Source organism: Manacus candei, unplaced genomic scaffold (genome assembly GCF_025592945.1).
Source record: "Manacus candei isolate 608988 ecotype Guabito, Panama unplaced genomic scaffold, ASM2559294v1 h1tg000124l, whole genome shotgun sequence".
In the NCBI taxonomy this organism is placed as follows: Eukaryota; Metazoa; Chordata; class Aves; order Passeriformes; family Pipridae; genus Manacus; species Manacus candei.
This window is the reverse complement of record NW_026138172.1, coordinates 3,014,511-3,031,941: the sequence shown is the minus strand read 5'-3', so window position 1 is coordinate 3,031,941 and position 17,431 is coordinate 3,014,511. Positions and strand designations below refer to the sequence as shown.

At 38.4% G+C, this 17,431-nt stretch overlaps 1 protein-coding gene across 2 annotated transcripts in view; it reads right to left on the bottom strand.

The window, feature by feature from the left end:
* Nucleotides 1-17,431, bottom strand: part of LRP6 (LDL receptor related protein 6) — a 120,634-nt gene that overhangs the window by 92,169 nt on the left and 11,034 nt on the right. Inside the window, exon 2 of one of the 2 annotated variants that reach the window (XM_051770758.1) lies at nucleotides 12,917-13,310. The exons of the other annotated variant lie outside the window; for it this stretch is intronic. Within the exon in view, the coding sequence (XP_051626718.1) occupies nucleotides 12,917-13,310 (394 nt within the window). The remainder of the gene's footprint in view (nucleotides 1-12,916; nucleotides 13,311-17,431) is intronic. 2 annotated transcript variants of the gene reach the window in all.

The window sequence follows — 17,431 nt, the reverse complement described above, 5'->3', positions numbered from 1 at the left end:
GTTCCTGAAAAGAAGTTTTATATAGTATCTAGGTCCTGCACTAAGAAAACAATCATTTAAGTCTGGACACTGGAATGCCACAAACTCTCTTTGTGCAAAACCACAGTTCACTGCCTAAGCAGCACACTCAACACTGTTATGGCAAAATAACTATTAATACTGTGATTTTATCTGTCCAAGTTTCATGGTATACCACAACAAGCCAGCCTGAAAAACCAGACAGTTCACAAGACAGATCCTAAGAAGCACCTCAAACATACTTCAGAAAACAGAACTTCAGAAAGAAAAGAACTTAAAAGCCACAACCCCTAGTGCTTACATTATATACATTACCCCCCAAAGTAGATGGTAAAGCATACTTCAAAAACTGAAAGTAGGAAAAGTCGATGGTGTATGTTGTGGGGGCAAATGGAGGGGAGAGAACAAAAGAGAATGGCACAATTAAGTGATCTTGATAAATATGTTTTTTTAAAAACTCTCATCTTCCCCTACTTTAGAATGCAAATATTTGCTTCTAACTATCCTTTTTTTAATGCAGAAACTTCACTGAGTACAACTATTTTCAGAATACTACCCACTCTTCTATTAACACAATTTTTTTTTAAGTATATTTACTTGATAAATTTAGTTAATAGCTAACTGGCTCTGCAGATTCTTTCACTGGCACAAAACAATTATTTTTCTTACTTGAGCAGGCAATTGTGAATTCAGGAATGACAATCCCCAAACAAATTCAGTCTTTGAAATCAACAACAGAAGAATCATGCCGGATCATTCATGAGCTTAAGATTAGAGAGGCAGCACTCCAGTTGAGGTTTAAGTATCAAGTAACTACCATAGATGACCTTCCACTTGATTTCACGAATGTTCTCATCAAGCCTGTTCAATTTTTTAGGGTCACTTTCTTTCCCTTTGTCTTTTCTTTCCTTAAATATAGGAATTCTGATTATAAAGAGTTGCACAGGTGGCCCTTTAGCATCTGTAATCCTATTCTCACTGGAGAAAATGGGAAGACTCTTGTCTCTGTACAGTCCCTGGATGACCATTAAGTCTATCAAAGGTTCAGTAGTTTTTGAGTTTTCTCTCAGTCACTTCTTGGCTCTATTTCAGGCATGTCCTGCTGGACATTTAAAAGCTGATGCACAGAAATCCTCTATATTCTGACCTTGGTTTTCATTTTTTAATTTCCATTAGTGAATTATTTATGTAAGATCAGTTGATAGCATCCATTTTATATGAAGGGGGTACAAAGAAGACAGAACTTGCAACAATAGGGCCACATTGAAATATGGGTTTATAGAGAATCTACCCTAGACAGGGAAAGCTGGAACTGAAAGCAAAGAGACTCTTTCATATTTCATGGTTATCAATAAGACTGCCCTTTGGCTACTTCCTAAACAGGAGGCAAAATGCTCTGGTTACATAAGCTGACGAGAGATCACAGATTTTAATGACACTAAAACAAATATATTTATATAAAGAACTTAAGTTTTTCAAGTCTCATTTCCTCAGTTTAGCAGCTCAGTTTTCCAACTCTCATTTCTGCCTTGAAATAGAAGAACATTTTTATGCAAGGAGAGAATTCTTCTCTACTTAAGTAACAAATTTCTGTGAAACCTCAAGAACACATTGAACTTTCATGTTTTCTTAGTATCCATCATTTAAATCCAAATTTGGTTTGTAGTTATAAAATGCTGATTAGGACTATATAATTTATTTAATGCTAAAGCTTTTAGTGGTTATGAGCAGCAATCAGACCTTTACTAAAACAAATCTCTGGTTATGTTATTGACTAGTTGGCCAAGCCATCCTATGCCTGCCAGCTCAGTGATGAGGGCTGGCTTGAACACCACATCCAGCAATCCTTCTCCTCAGTCAAGCAACTACTTCTACACTTGTGTAGAGAGAGGGCAAGAAAAGCTCAGTCAGAACCTCCAGTTATCACTTCTGGCCACAATAAGCACATTATTACTGTTTAAAAGAGTTTATGTCATCCTATTGCAATAAAACATCAAATTGTTTAATCGGGAAAGCACAGTACAATTACTGCACAATCTATACTTTTATACAGTTAACAGAACATTTGTGTGAAATCTCATGAACACGTGAAGCACCAGTTTACCAACATATGCAGGGACAATAAAACCAGACAATTCTGCACTGTTAACAACTGCTTAAGCTCCACGGCATGTCAAGGGCTTACAATAAGAAATAGGCAGGTTTTGCTTTATGCATCTTAAAGTGTTCTTCCACAACATTCTTACAGTTCAAGACCTGCCTGAGCCCACTACTTTATAAACCACGTGTACCTCTTAATTTTTCCCCGCCTTAATTTTTACCCACACTAACCAGGCTTGTATCCAGATCTAAACATATACTTTCACAAAAAGCATTTTTTTAAATATACACAAGAAAAATATATGCTGAAAACAATATAAATATCAAAACACCATCTTTTATTTCAGGAGTAAGTTTGCCAGAGTTTAACCTGGAGGTTAGACCATGATATAAGGCACAGTTTTATTCTATGACAAAACATGTGGTTTTACTAAAAGAATCTTCTGCTCAAGAATTGAAGATATTTATATGCATCACTACAATATATAGCAAAAAAATTACACAAGCTTAATTTGCAAGACAATTTTCTTGAATTTTAAGGGAATTTTTAAACAATCTGCTAGAGCAGAGATCATACTTATCCTTCAAATAAGAAAAATAAATTTCACACTTAACAGATTATTTAGGAAAAAGCTCTTCAACTTGACAATGCTCTTAGTTGCATCATTTGCTATCTTTACTATTTCTCGCTTGAAATGACAAAGAAAACTTAATGCAACTGATACTTTACACTGAAACATGGAATTAAGATCATAATCATGGCCAGTCTTCGCGAACGAAGATTTGGGAAAGGTCATTACCCTTCGAGCCTGCGCAGTGGATTGTTTAGGTGAGACACAGTGTGCACTGAACTGAGCCCACCCTTTAATCCTGAGGTTCATCTGCCGGGTCTGAGCGAGCTTGGACAGTGCCAGTGAGGTCCTCAGGACGTAGGTTTGTTAAGAGTGACCTTCTCTGAGATGGATGGCCTTACAGGGCTGACGAGCTCCATCTGCCCGGAGAAGTTCCCTGACTGGGAATCGAACCCGGGCCGCGGCGGTGAGAGCGCCACATCCTAACCACCAGACCACCAGGGGGCCCCGGGATTAAGATACAGAAGTGAGAAATGACACAGTTCCCATGAGAAATGAAAATGTAAAGTACATGTTAAACAACTCTGGGAAAAGAAAGGAGGTGGGGGAGGAGGGTGGAAGACAGGGGCCCAGAATGCTGACTTTGGTTTTTTTTGAAAGTGTTATTAGAAGGATTCTAATGAAACCACCAAGGTCCAGAAAATGAGTTACTGCTCTTTATATTTCTACTCATCAATCCAAAAGGAATAAAAGGTTTCCATACTTATGGGCATTTGGGGGTTGCTGTTTGTGTTTGGTTTTCTTTTGGGGGTGGGAAGGAGGTGTTTTGGGAGTGAGCTCGGGTTTTAGGTTTTAAGGTAGAAAACAATTAGGCTGTTTCAAGTATAAGCTACTAGACACAGACACCACAAATACACATCAGTTATACATTCTCACCCACACGCATTTAGAGCACACAATTTAAAATCCAGAGCATTACTGTGGAACAGCATCCCTGGCCCATCTGCAGTGACTGTGCTTCCACTGACAAGGCTATGGTTTTTCCTATTACTTTCTTTCATTAGAGAACACCCACAACTGGGCCAGATGTTTTAACAGCAGGCTGGAAGGGAGGATCCCCTACCAAGGAAACAAACTGAGCAGAAACTCACAACTTAGGCTACAGTAATACAACGAAGAGTTAAAAGGAGTAATTTCTTTCTCCAAGTGTCAAGCAGAAATCCAAAGCACTAACTTTTGCTTTGCTCAGCTAATTTCCAGGTCTTATATACAAAGACCTTGAAATGGTAAAATAGTGCTAGTTCAGATATAGGCTCAACTGACAACCCTGGCACTCTGTAATGTGAAACGATCTTCTCCTCTCCTGGGGTCACCACACAAGTTCTCAAAAGGCTTATTTTGATATTTTATTAGGCCACCTCAACATTTGTCCCTGGTATGTCCTTTTTCACTAGTTGAACTGTAAAAGCTGCGTTTGCTCAGCATCCTCTCTACAACGTATTATCCTGTGACATTTTATCTGAGCATTCTACAAAGAAGACAGTACTGATATACACTCATTCTCCTCAGGGATAGTCTTATTTTTTTCCAGCAATGCAGCCAAATAAAGATGGTTCTTCTGTAGACTTTTTTCTTTGCTAATCATGCCTAAATTTCATATAGCTGAGTGCTCTGATTTTCATTTTTAAACAAACTTAATCCATAGTTTACCTAAAGAATATTATCAGTCTGTTTCAAGTCATGCTAGCAAGGGAATTTATCAGCTTTCTTCAAGAAATGAGCCATAAATCAATCTTTTTTTTGGTCAACAATATAAATCCAATGATCAACTTCCTCCAGAGGAACAAAGGCAACTTTCTGCTGCATTTTCTACAACCTGCATTTCACAACAAGGTTTGTGACCAAACCTTTGGTCTAAAGTTAGAGGCCAGACTTTATGTTCTAAAACGGACACATTTCAGTAACTGCCCAAAACACTGATGGAGGACCCAGCCAGTACACCACCAACGAACCCTATCCTGATTTTAAAAGAAGGAAACGTAAGATTCCTTGTTCCAGTGCTCCCCCTTTCATCTGCACACTCCAGGACTCACTGAACAAGCAGAGTCATCACTGAAAAGGCCGGACACTGCAGCCCCTCTCCCCCACTGCAGCTCAGGCGGGGTCTACATTGCTACAAATGCCTTTGTCGGGAGTGCAGTGTGTCGGTGTGTGGCTGACGTATCACAGCAAGAACCGTGAGTATAATTTCATGTGACGGCAGAAAGTGTGTTTGTGACAGTGAAGCTTATTCAGAAAGGAAGACAGATGCAGGATGTACAAAGGGAGATTAAACCACACTGCAACGAGCTGTAATCACTAAAGGCTAATTTTGCCAATAAACATCTTCAAGTACAGATCTGCTTTAACACACATTGTCTGCAATGCTCATCATCATTTCTGGAAAACAATTCCCTCTATAACATCTTGCCTTGAAATAGTAAAGAGCTTACAAACAAAACTTTTCCCTAAGATGAAGTATAAAAATAATTTCTTGCAATTGTTAAGCTTAGTTAGTTGCAATGGTTTTAGTGAGCAATCACAAGCTCCCTGCTAGAAGTCTTAATAGCTGGCATGGATTCTGAAATAATGATTTCCTGACAAACACTGCCAAGTTAATGTAAGTCACATTTGGGGAAGAAGAGGATTATTTGTAGGTTTTTTTTTACTCTGGTCTCTTCCGCAGAAACCACAGACATTCTTTAAAGCCTCTCTGCTTCCTTAACAATCAGTGCTACTTTGGAATTCTCAAGCAAGAACACAGAATGAACAACATATCAGATTATAACTCTCATGTAAATTAATATGGTCCCTGTGAGTTCCTGTTGGTAGTTATTAAAAGTTGTCTTAGAATTATTTTAGTTTTTAAAAGTGTGTGAACAAATATTTTTTAATTAACTTCATGCTTAATAGAAGTCTAAAATAATGATTTCTTAAAATGCAACAGGTCCTCATAGTCTAGGCTTGGATGCTAAGTTATAATTGCAGGGACTGAAAATGCAGATACAGAAGCATACCCAAGGACTCATCACCAGAGCTTATTCACACAGATCAGAAATTACTACCTCAGTTTAAATAAAGACTGGATGCAAATATCTGAAGTATACATTGATATTTTAGAGCAAGTTGCATAAAATTTACTAATCCTTATCACCCTAATACTGCAACGCTGAGGTATGTGTTACGGGACAGACCAAATCATCCTTTGAAAGTTAACTTGTCGACTATCTCTCATTTCACACACCATATTCACAAGTCTCACTGGAACAAGTCTGAAACTGAACACAAGGTGGAAAAAAAGCCAATTAACTTAGTGTTCTGACAAACTCTACAGTGCTTCAAGATGCTACTAACTTATTCACAGGAAAGTTGGCAGAAGGGAAAGCTCAGCTCTCAACTGATCCGGTCCACAGACTTGTTTTCTAGCCCAGAACCTGAATGAAGGAGGAGAGGTTGAAGGACTATTTTCAAACTTGCCTACAGCTAAAAGCACCTACAGCTTTGTTGTATGAGTCTATAAGAAAAATATTTGTCCTGCACAAATCACTTTTGTGCACTCTAGTTTGATTTCTAATAAGTCAAATCTCTCCCATGCTTTTTATAAAGGGAAACATAGGTAAAACACCTTCAAAATAAAGAAAATATACTAGCAAGTATGTTCCTTTGAGTTCCTGGCAACCTCCTGCAGTAGGGTGAGGACAGGCAGACAGTGACAGTAACATATAAAACCAGCACAGCAAGATTTACAGGAGAGGTCACCTCTCCAAGTCCTCACTCTCTTTTAAATATGTGGTTTTCTGGTTACCTTCCTTCATCTCCTCCTTCACAAGAGGAGAAAACATGATGAAAAAGAAGCCAACATTTTGAGCTGTGTAATAAAATGAAAGCTTTACAATTTCAGCATCTACCCAAAACTGAAACATCCTAGCACTGGACTGGAAACCAGCATCATACGAAGCATACATGACAAATCTCAAACAAACTTTGCAAAGTTTTGTGACAGAAACTTTGAAAATTAACTATCAATGAGATTAAAACAAAACAAAAAAAACCCAAAGAAAATCAAACAAACAAACCCCTAGAGTTAATATTCAAGGCTATTAAAGTAAGTGAATAGTGTCTGATCTTATTTCCCAGTAGCCACAAAGATCTTCATAGAAGCAAGAGCCAAATCCCAAACACCTTATGCTTCAGAAGCAGAGGGAGTTACAATAGTTCTGGGACAGAAGATGGCAAGGACATTTCAGGTGCCATGCTAGCCTCTTGCAGGATGAAGCACTGCTTTGCATGCTGTTGGGTTTTGAATCATGCAGTATAATCCTGGCCTAGGCAACCTTCTCTGCTTTGTAGTCTCCCATGCCTGGAGATTCAGGTCACACGACAGTCCTCCTGCTAGGATCATCCAGCTACTAGCAACATCAGTGCTGCATTTTAGATCTTCCAGGAGTTACATGCAGCCCAAGAGGCAAGGTAGGCCACTCCTGATGCAGTTTCATCAGGACAACCTGTGCAATACTGTTGCAATCTTTTGAGTTAGCTTAATTACCTTTAAGTAACAAAAAAATATCTTGTGGTTTGTTTACTATCCTAGCTGTTACCAGAATTTAGTGATGTATTTGCAACCAACATCTTCTGATAAACAGAGCCTCCTTAGGTGAAGAAAGATTAAATACACCTTCTGTGTCTCTGTGCCAATATCACAGCAGTCTGCAGATTTTGTATCAGTATAACACTTGCCTGCACATCACCTATAAAACCTAGAAATTAATTCCTCAGGACACAGGCCAGGCCATGCAGCAAACAATTAGCTGAGTGCACCAATCTTTCACCTATGAAATGTTAATATCAGCAAAGGAGCAGCAGAAAGATATTCAGTCAGATGCAATCTGTTCAATTAAGAGATGGCATCAAGCAAGAGAAAGTATGAAGCAAAGCCTTATTTGCATTATTTTGGGAATTTACATCTAAAGTGCCATTTTATACAATAGTAACTAACTTGCATGCAAACTCGTGGTGGTTTGAAAAACCTTTTCTCTGAGGTAGTAATGGTTTGCCCCACTGATAATACTGGGCCAATCAATAGTCCACGTGCGCCCTACGGAAATTACATGCCCACAGAAACGGAAGAGAAGGTGGTGAAGGTAGTGTAGAAGATAGGTAGCCATGATCTAAGCCAGAAGAAAGCAGGGGGCCAGTGAGCCACTCTGGGGGCCAAGGGCCCCCAACCCCAACTGAGGCCATGGGAGACCCGGTATAGTGTCAAAGCTGGACCGGGTCCCGTAATCAAGAGCTGGAAGTTTCCTTACTGTCAGCAGTAGAAGACACTGAAAGCGGTAGCGCAGCAGTCCTGAACATAGACAACCATAGCTAAAAGCCAAAAGATAACCAGTAGCAACGAGACAACGTGAAGCCGGCTGAAAGACGCAGAGATGTTCCTGCAGGAGGGAGAGCCGGCAACAAAACAGAGATAAACTCAACAGAGCTGGTTTGGGGTAAGACTGTATTATTTTCCCAAAACCAGAGACTCTCTGAAGAGGAGGGGTGGACTTCCAAACCCTTAGGGAGTCCCGAAATGCAGCAGCAGCAGCGAGAGAGAGGGAGAAAGGAGCTGAAAACCCAGAGTTTGTCCTGAGAGCTGAGCCAGGACGGAATGCGGAGGAGGTGGCCGTGCCCTCTGCTGCTGCTTCTGTCATGCTACTGAGCTGAGACAGAGTAGAAGAACTTTGGTAAGACTGAACTGAAAGCTGCCTTCAATGTTCTAACCCAATAGGAGTGAAGATCTACAAGGAAATCCCCGAAGGCTCGGGCTCGGGGTTTGGAATTTCCACAAAGTAAGAACAAAAATCCTGACTGCCATACGTAAATCTGCTGCCTCAGGAAAATGAAGGACACTAACCAGTGCCACAAAAAACTGAAATGAAGGAACTGTGACCTGAGAGATGATAGAAAGACTTTTCTTCTTGGACTTTTATTGAAGAAGAGGAGAAATTTAATTTAATGTAAATATATATATGTGGGTGTAAATAAACCTTTGTAAATATTTTCCCCTTCCCCCAATAACGAATGGTTGTGTTTTGTCTGAAAACTCTCCACATGGGGTGAAAAAGATATCAAGTCCATACCATCACTAAACCCTCTCACAGAGGCAAACTGGGAGGGGGGGGAGCTTGAACTTAAAAATTAGATTCTTGGGAGTTTCAAACCACCACAAAACTAAAAACCCTTCACTGCACAAGTGAATTTGCAAAGAAATTCTGTTTGGTTTTTTTTGTTTTAAAGTGTTTTTTTCCCAAAATCACAGGTACTGTAACTGTAATTAGAACTGTCCATTTCCCTTTTCTTATACTCTTGTATAAGAGTATCTACCACTCAGCAGAAGCACCACATCTACCACTCAGCAGAAGTACTACCAGTTCCCACAAATTTTTGTTACAACGTGCAGATGTAAGTCCTGTACTACAGTTGCTTTTGTGCTTGACATGCTCAGACACAAGTTTCCAACTTCCAAAGAAACAGAAGAAGTAGGTCCATAAAGTATGTGCTCCCTGCAAAGGTTTCGCATGAAAAAAATAAGTTTGTTGGGGGAGGGGTACCCATTAAACCTGAAGATCTTCCCTAACATGCAGAGTACTTAATCCAGAAATCAACTTCAGCTGCCATAAAAAGTGTTGTAGCTCTTTGTACTCTAATTCCATTCATTAACTGAAAACCTTTACAACCCAAAAGTTTTGGGTTGAGCTTAACAATTAAGGTAACTCTATACATCACTTGATTTAAAACATGTCCTGAAAAGCAAGTAATTAGTTACCACTTCTAGGAGGCACTTAAAATTCCCTTTGTAATGAATAATACATCTAGAAGTGAGAAAGGCCAGTTGATTTTGATAATGCTCCTTATGAAGAAAGCTGATCAAGTTGTCTAAAGGGTAATTTTGATGTAACTACGATAACGAAGTCTTTTCCATGAGGAAAAAAGGGCTGCACAATTTTTAAAACAAACAAACAAACCCAACAACACGAGGAAACAGCAGTACAAATATACAATACTGCATTTTCAAGTAGTACTTGGTCAAGAATCTGGATATGCCTTTTTTTTTTTTCTTTTTGTTTTTTCCATCTTGACTGCTGAAGCAGAAAAACTTCTTTTCAACTTGCTCAACTTTCAAGCGCTCTCCTGCACTTGGTGACCTAACACCTGGTCTTCTCCTGGCAAAAAGTCGACATTAGTGTCAGTGCTAACCCCAGCTGCTGATCTTATTGAGAAGGATCTCATGTTTAACACCAGTTGGGAAAAAACAGTTCTAGAAAGAATGGCTAGGACCAAGAAGCCTTCCTGAAACTGCCCTGAAACCTGCTGGCTCACTTCAAAAGAAGGCTGAACAAACACTTCCTTCCCTTCATCTTCATCTGAAGTCCCTTCTCTTTCCTGGTACACACACAGTATTTTATTGAGTATCAAGACAACTAAAACTGAAAAAATTAAAGGAAGTTGTAGCATATGAATGTGAGCAATGAGAAGCTCAAACCTCAAAATGTATGTAGGAGAAGAATCTAGACAGTTCATATTTTAATGCCTTCTTAGATGAAAATAGGACTGTAAAACATTTCATTTTTACTACATGGGACACTGCCAGGAAAATGCATTCTTCATGACTACATATTTGTGCTAGCTTATACAGTTCTTAACATTTCACTTCCAAGTAGGCATTCTCATGTTTTCAGCAAGATAGATACATTTAATAAATAGACATCCCAACACAGAAGAGAGTAGTAGTTTGGTACTTAAATCAACTTCATCATGAAATACTTACGTATGCTATTTTAGACATTTGACAATTTAACTTTGATGACAAACTGAACTTGTTGATAAAGATGACCTTTGTGTAAGTTTTGCTGCTAAATCATTTATTTTCATTAATTACAATCTTATAAAACTGTATCTGAAATAAACATCAGTTGAGCATAGTAGGAGATGGATTAGACTGCAGGAAAATGAGAAGGGTTTTGCTTTTCCAAGTTTCAGATTTTATTGGCTGCTCTTAGAATTTTTTATTACTTATTCCTACTGCTATTTGCCAGGTAACATCATGAAACCAAAAGACAATTACAGGGCGAAAAAAATCTAAATACTAGTGAAAGAAGCATGCATACAAGAAGAGTTTGGGGAATTATTTATTTATCTTTTTAAATTTACATCTCTGTGCAGATGCCACCCTTCCTTTGAAGGGTTCTGAAAGGTTCTAAAATATAACCAGATTTATTAAAAGTTGAAAGGTCTTCTGTAATAAAATTGCATACAAGAACTGCAATATTTGCAACTGCAATATGGCAAGATAGAAGCTGGCTATATTGCTCTATTACCTTCTTAAAACATACTCTTCATATAACAACTTAGAAAGTGACCTCTTCAAAAATGCAGCAGAAAAAAATGTTTCATCCCTTAATTACAGTTGTTGGAGGGGTTTCTTGGTTTGGTTAGTGGGGTTTTGTTTGGGTTGGCGAAGGGGGTTTGGTGTTTTGCTTTTTTTGAGTTGTTTTAGATTTAGGCATATTGAAGTGTTTCCTACTGATTTAACAGATCATCAATATGAAACAAGTTACAAGCTTGCTTTACCTTTGAGCTATTTAATTTTTCTTCTTGTATTTTCCTCTTAGTGTAAAGTACTAGAAAGAGTGAAAGAGTATGCAATCATCTAGTATGGATCACTGAGCATATTACTGTCCAGATTCAGAAAATACAAATACTGCTCTAAAAAAAAGACCAACTGGCTTCACAACAGTGTGCTATTCCTAACTAACAAGAAACTTGATCTCTCTGGTTACAAGCCAAATCAAAACCACCTTGACTGTGTTTTTCCTCCCCTTTTCTCTCAGTTTTGGGATGGTGGGTGGAAGGAGCATGAGCATTACACTTTTCTTGCACTCTTAAATGGTTTTAGAATCTACTAAAATGAAACTAACACTATCATTAGCTCCAATTTACAAGTTGTAAATACATAGGAAAAGCATAAATCCATTCTTCTGTTATTTCCGAAGCCTGAAATATATGTAACGGAAACCAAACATCTTTTCTCTTTTTAAATTGTCAAAGGACCATTGAAACTGTGGAAGAAAATATTCAAGATACAGTATTTCCAAGAAGTTCAGGAAAGAGGCCATGTTTTGCAGAGATTTTTCTTCTTTTGGAGGAAAAGAGCCAAACAAACTAGAATGCAAAGAAGTAGCATGCAGCGAAACACAACCCTCATCTTAACAAACAAAAAAGGCAACGATCCTCCCTCCCCAAAAAAAAGTTGGCTTAAAAATTATGTGCAATAGCAGTACAATAGATTAATTTTCTTGCTTGTTCAAAGAAAAAAAAAAGATAGTATAAATATGTTCTCTACTATAGATAGAAAAAATTGTCAGAAGCATTAGTCTTCTAACACACAGCATTAGTCTTCCACTTTGAGAGAGCCAAACACCTTATCACAGGTGACTACCTATGGGGTAACCTCAAGCTAACCCTTTAAGTAACATCACCAAAAACACTGCTGAATTTTGCATTTTTGGCAAACACTACTTTGTCCCAAGAATAGAGATAAAAGGTTCTACTGTAAGCCACATCCAGAGACTCTAATGACAGCTGAGAAAACTACATCAGTTCTAGAATGGGCTAAGCCAAAACACAGAATTTTTTAAAGAGAAGTTCCCTTGAGGGTAGAGAGAGGAACTTTTCTGTAAATTTTCTGGTTAAATGCCAGAACACATCTCAAATTATTATTAGTACAGTATATTGATTTATCTCATTTCTTCAGATGTTTCAATAAAGCATGAATATCAATAATTATTAAAGCTCCAAAAATTACTCGACATGTCAGAGAGGCACAAGTGTGACTGTCTTTAGAGCACAGCAGATTGTATTAGGTTTTACACTAGAACTTCTCCATTTCTGTTAATCTTCTGTACAACTGCCAAAAGAAATTTCTAGTACTTTTTTAAAAGTCTAGCTGTTCACAAACCATTAGGAATGCAATTTTAGAAGTGCAAATTGTTTGCAAATCACACAAATAGAAAATGAAGCAAATAATGCAAACTGTCTTAGGATAACTTCAAATACAGTACCATCACCTATTTAAAACCATTCAACAAACAAGAAATAGTACAAACTTCGATATTTGTAACTACTTTGTTTTAACAAAGACTTACCCTCTTCCAGGATCTAAGGCAATTGCTCTGGGTTGATCCAATTCTTGCCAAAACAAAACTTTTCTCAGTGATCCGTCTAAATTAGAAACCTCAATCCGATTTGTTTCAGAATCTGTCCAGTATAATTTTTCTCCCAGCCAGTCACATGCCAGCCCATCGGGTGACAGAAGTCCAGAAATGACCACATTTTGTACACTCCCAGATTTATTGAATTCTGTTCGTTTAATGGCTTCTTCACTGACATCACTCCAGTAAATCAACCCCTTTACAAACACAAAGTCCACTGCTGCTGCGTCCTCTAAGCCACCCACGATCACGGTGGCATTCTCCTTCCCATTGGCAGCGTCCACCAGTCGCAGATCCCGTCGGTTCGCGTACAGCAACAGCGGGGCAGCTTCAAATAGGAGAAATAAGGGGGGGGACACACAGACAGATGTATTAACGTCACTCATATTAACTGTAACTTGCACTATGATGGTGCATCAGGCCATTAGCAGCTACTAATGTAAGAGTATTTTTAAAAAAATAAGAAATGGTGGGGAGACATTTAGAGGATTGACTAAAAAGCACTGACTTTTAAAGCTTTTCGACTTTGTTACAAGCCAAGATCGTGCCTTCGTAACAGGCAGCTCAGTATTCTGGGTTGTGCATTATTAAAATAGCAATAAAGAAGAAGGGAGAGAACAAAGAAAATGGGGGTTTGAAGTACTCAAATGACACTGTTCTGTACAGAAGGACATTTAAATAAGAATAAAGAAGACAAGAGTAAAGCAGTTTTCTAAGCGCTCAGTGCTGGCCCATCCAAGCAATGATTATTTTTCTTTATAGAATTTAGCAACGTACACACCACTTCAATAACAGCATAATTCATGTCAAGCTTTCAAAGTGACCTGCATGTTGATATTCCCCAAAATTATATACCTCAGACATTTTTACATATAATACAAAAAATCCAAAATTCATTGCACAGCATGAGACAAATGTTGGTTTAGTGTCGAAAGTGGTATGAGGAGGTAGGGAGAAAAATAACTCTACAGGTATGGATAGACAACACCGAGTTCTTTCAAACTCAGCTCTACCACTCCTGTTTAGGTCTCTAACACAAAGCCTTTATTTTACAGGCTTTATTTGCTTAGTCTGTCACTTTTCACAGTATATTTTTCATAACAACACCTAAGCAGCAACCATGAAAATAGATAGTTTCTTAAATGTAATATGCCTGTTTAATTGTCCTTAATCACAAGCTATATACAGTATGATGCAAATTCCAGCCCCATTCCTTCTTCAACAAAAGGTTACAAAAAATACTACATTTGTATAAGGCAGTCACATCCTTTTTGAATTGACTATCAGAAAACATTTCAACCTTTCCCTGTCTTTACTCAGAAACTGTAGCAACAGAGCTGTACAAAGGAATTGAGAGACATACTATGAGTGTCATACTAAATGCTCTTCTGCCTGTCACCACACAAATTTCACTAGGAACTTGAGGATTTATTCATCAGCATAGATGGGCACTTTGAACTTGCAGAAGGACGTATGTCCTAAACAAAAGGTTTTCATTTATAGAGCCAAAGATGTGCATGGTTCAATAATGTCAAGGTCACACTGCCAGAAGAGATACAGTTCCTTATATGAGAAACTTGCACTGAAATTAGAAATATTAACACAGGGATAAATTCAAAAGTTAGTTTCAAAAATCAGACTACTCCCTTTTGTACCACAAAACAATTTCCCAAAGACACTGTCACATATGAATTGGGGGAAGCTGAAAGAACTGAAAAGTTCCTTCATCTACCTCCAATTACAAGAGTTCTGCTATACAAGTTTAGGGGTGGTGGGGAGTGAGGATTTTGTTGGTTTTGGTGGGGCTTTTAAAAAATTAATTGCTTACTGTCATCCTAAATTTAGAAACACTGAATATAAACTGATTTATGATGATCTTTAGACAGAAGGAGGGAGGGGTGAAACTTTGTTTTAATAATACCAAATTTGTATTTGTATTTTCCCCTCTCCAGAAAGCAATTTTTACTTGTGCAAAACCCCATTCAATTTAAAGATTATCTTTCCATGGAGAAGCAGTAGACTTTTTTAAATGAGAAGCAGACTCTTTATATTAAGAAGGTTTATTTTTACCTTACTTTGCTATCTCCTCCCCTTCCTTGCATAATTTCCCACCCCCTAAGATTTAAAATTAATTACAATAGATTTTCTTGAAGTGCGGGGTTGCTTATGCTTTTTTGAAAAGTATTCAATAGACTGCAAGATGTAAAAAACCAGTAGTGTAATAAAACCATCTACTTTTTAAAGCCTGCATACAATTGCAACCTAAAAAATCTAGTTAATAGCCAGCTCAGTGTCATCTAGTGCACCATAGGAAAGTGTGCAGCCAACTGGCAGAGCTTTCTTTAACAGGACAGCATGCCCAGCATTTGAAAAAAAAGTAAATCCACACACAAATGAGTACAACCTCCATTATTATGAGCAACATGGAGTACCCCCACACACAGCATGCACTGAACGGGAACACCAGGCATGTCAAGTGTAATCACCAAGGCCTGAAGGCACTGCTGAGCCTATCGCAACCACGCTGCATAGGTAATTCACTCCTGGCTGGAGCTCAGAGCTGCCTGAGGAAGGACTGGGGAAAACTTCCTTTTCATCAATGGTACAAGTTACGTAAATGACGACTCAGAAGAAACGCAGCTACACCAAGGATATGCAGCTTCATGCAAATTGATTCAAAGCCACGACTCGTAAAGCATTCCGTAGGGCTGGCAGATGAGGATGTAAAGCTTTCCAATGTCTTGTGACATTCAGGAATGAAATCTGCATCACCAAAATTATAAAAAATGGGTTTGTTCCCCCACTGCCTCCAACCCTTCCCAGAAAACACAAAGGCTTCCATGTCCTATAAAACCCAGTTACTGAAGTTGGCAGCAGCATTGGTACCTGGTATCATCTTTGCATTTACTTCGCTCAGACAGCAACACCAAAAGGAAAATTGTGCCAGAAGTTTTCCTGTCCCAACTTTGAAAGAAGCACAGGACACTGCAAAGATGACTTTCTTGAATAATGAAGTTATGAACTATAGTAATAACCTAAGGGAAGAAGTCCAAGAGAAACTCCTTTCAAAGCTAAGCAACTACTTTGCAGTTTAAGTTATAATGGGGTAAAAAGATATAACTCAGAGTGGGGGTTTTTTAAGAAGTTGAAGTCTTTACATGTTTTTATTTCTCCTTCTGTAGACATCATAAAAGCATATATTGTAACTGCAACAAGCTACAATACACTGAAAAGAACACCACATTTTTAAAAGAAAAAGCATCCACCTTGGAAATAAAAAACTGAAACAGTAGCGAATATTACCATGTCCTCTATCACCTGAAAGGTCTACATGCAGTTTATTCATTTAATTAAAGTACCCAATACAAAGTAAAAGCTATGCTTATTTATAAAATAAGAGTGGTTTTGTATCCACTAGCAGGAACAAATGTTCCCTTAAAGAACATAAAAGTTACAAAACCTCAAGTTTAACACATTTCAACTGCAACAAAAATAATTTAAATCGTAAGAAACTCCTGCCAGTAGTGATCACTGAGCCTATAACTGCTTCTTAACTCAAATATTCACGTAAGACCTTTCCTAAGTTTACCACATTCAATATTAAAGTTCAGACATTGTCTTTTTTGCCTTACCTTTACAACTAGAATTCTCATTGCTGCCTTCTCACCACCAAACTCCAGTTCTTGTACCATGTATTTCTCTTGGTTGCAATTCCTGTCACTCCCCTTGCATACTGAAAGTTGCTAATCCCCAAGATACTTAAGTCTGGTTTGCCTGACTCTTGTTTACTTCAGTCTTGCTTTGTACATCTAACTTGTGAGCATCTGCTACAGGCATAAAGATACTGCTGCCCACAGGGTGCAATGTGATGAACCAACATAAAACAATCACCAGCTAAAAATGTTTTTTAATCTTTTTGGTGTTAACGTAGCAACTTTAAGCTGTTAGAATTTGTCATGCTTTTCTTTAACTAGTCCAGTAGCCTTTTCCACAAATTCCCACTTCCTCCTTTCCACCTTCCACAATCCAGGACAGCTCTGGGTACCTCTATTTTACTGACATGGAGTTTAGCCTGGTTAAAGCAATTACCACATGTTCATTTTCCCCACACTCTTTTTTCTCATTCCCAATCCCCAGCAATGTTGCTCTACCCCCTCACTTAGTTAAGGGCCCCTCCCCAAGCTGATTCAAACTATTATGCAGTGAAAGGTTTGACTGGGTTAGCAAGTGGAATCAACTCAAGAAGTGGTCCAGCAAAATCCAAAACTAACATAAGGCGACCAGCAGGGAGTTGGAAGGGGGAGCAGCTCTCCCCCCTTTCACTGGCAGCCTGCTAGATCTGCTCAAGATGTGACTGCAGCCATATCCTTTCTCCCTGGCTTCACTTTTAGCTGTTGGTTCCTGACCTCCCATGTTGGCACTAGCGCTTTTCCCATACCATTAGCTCCC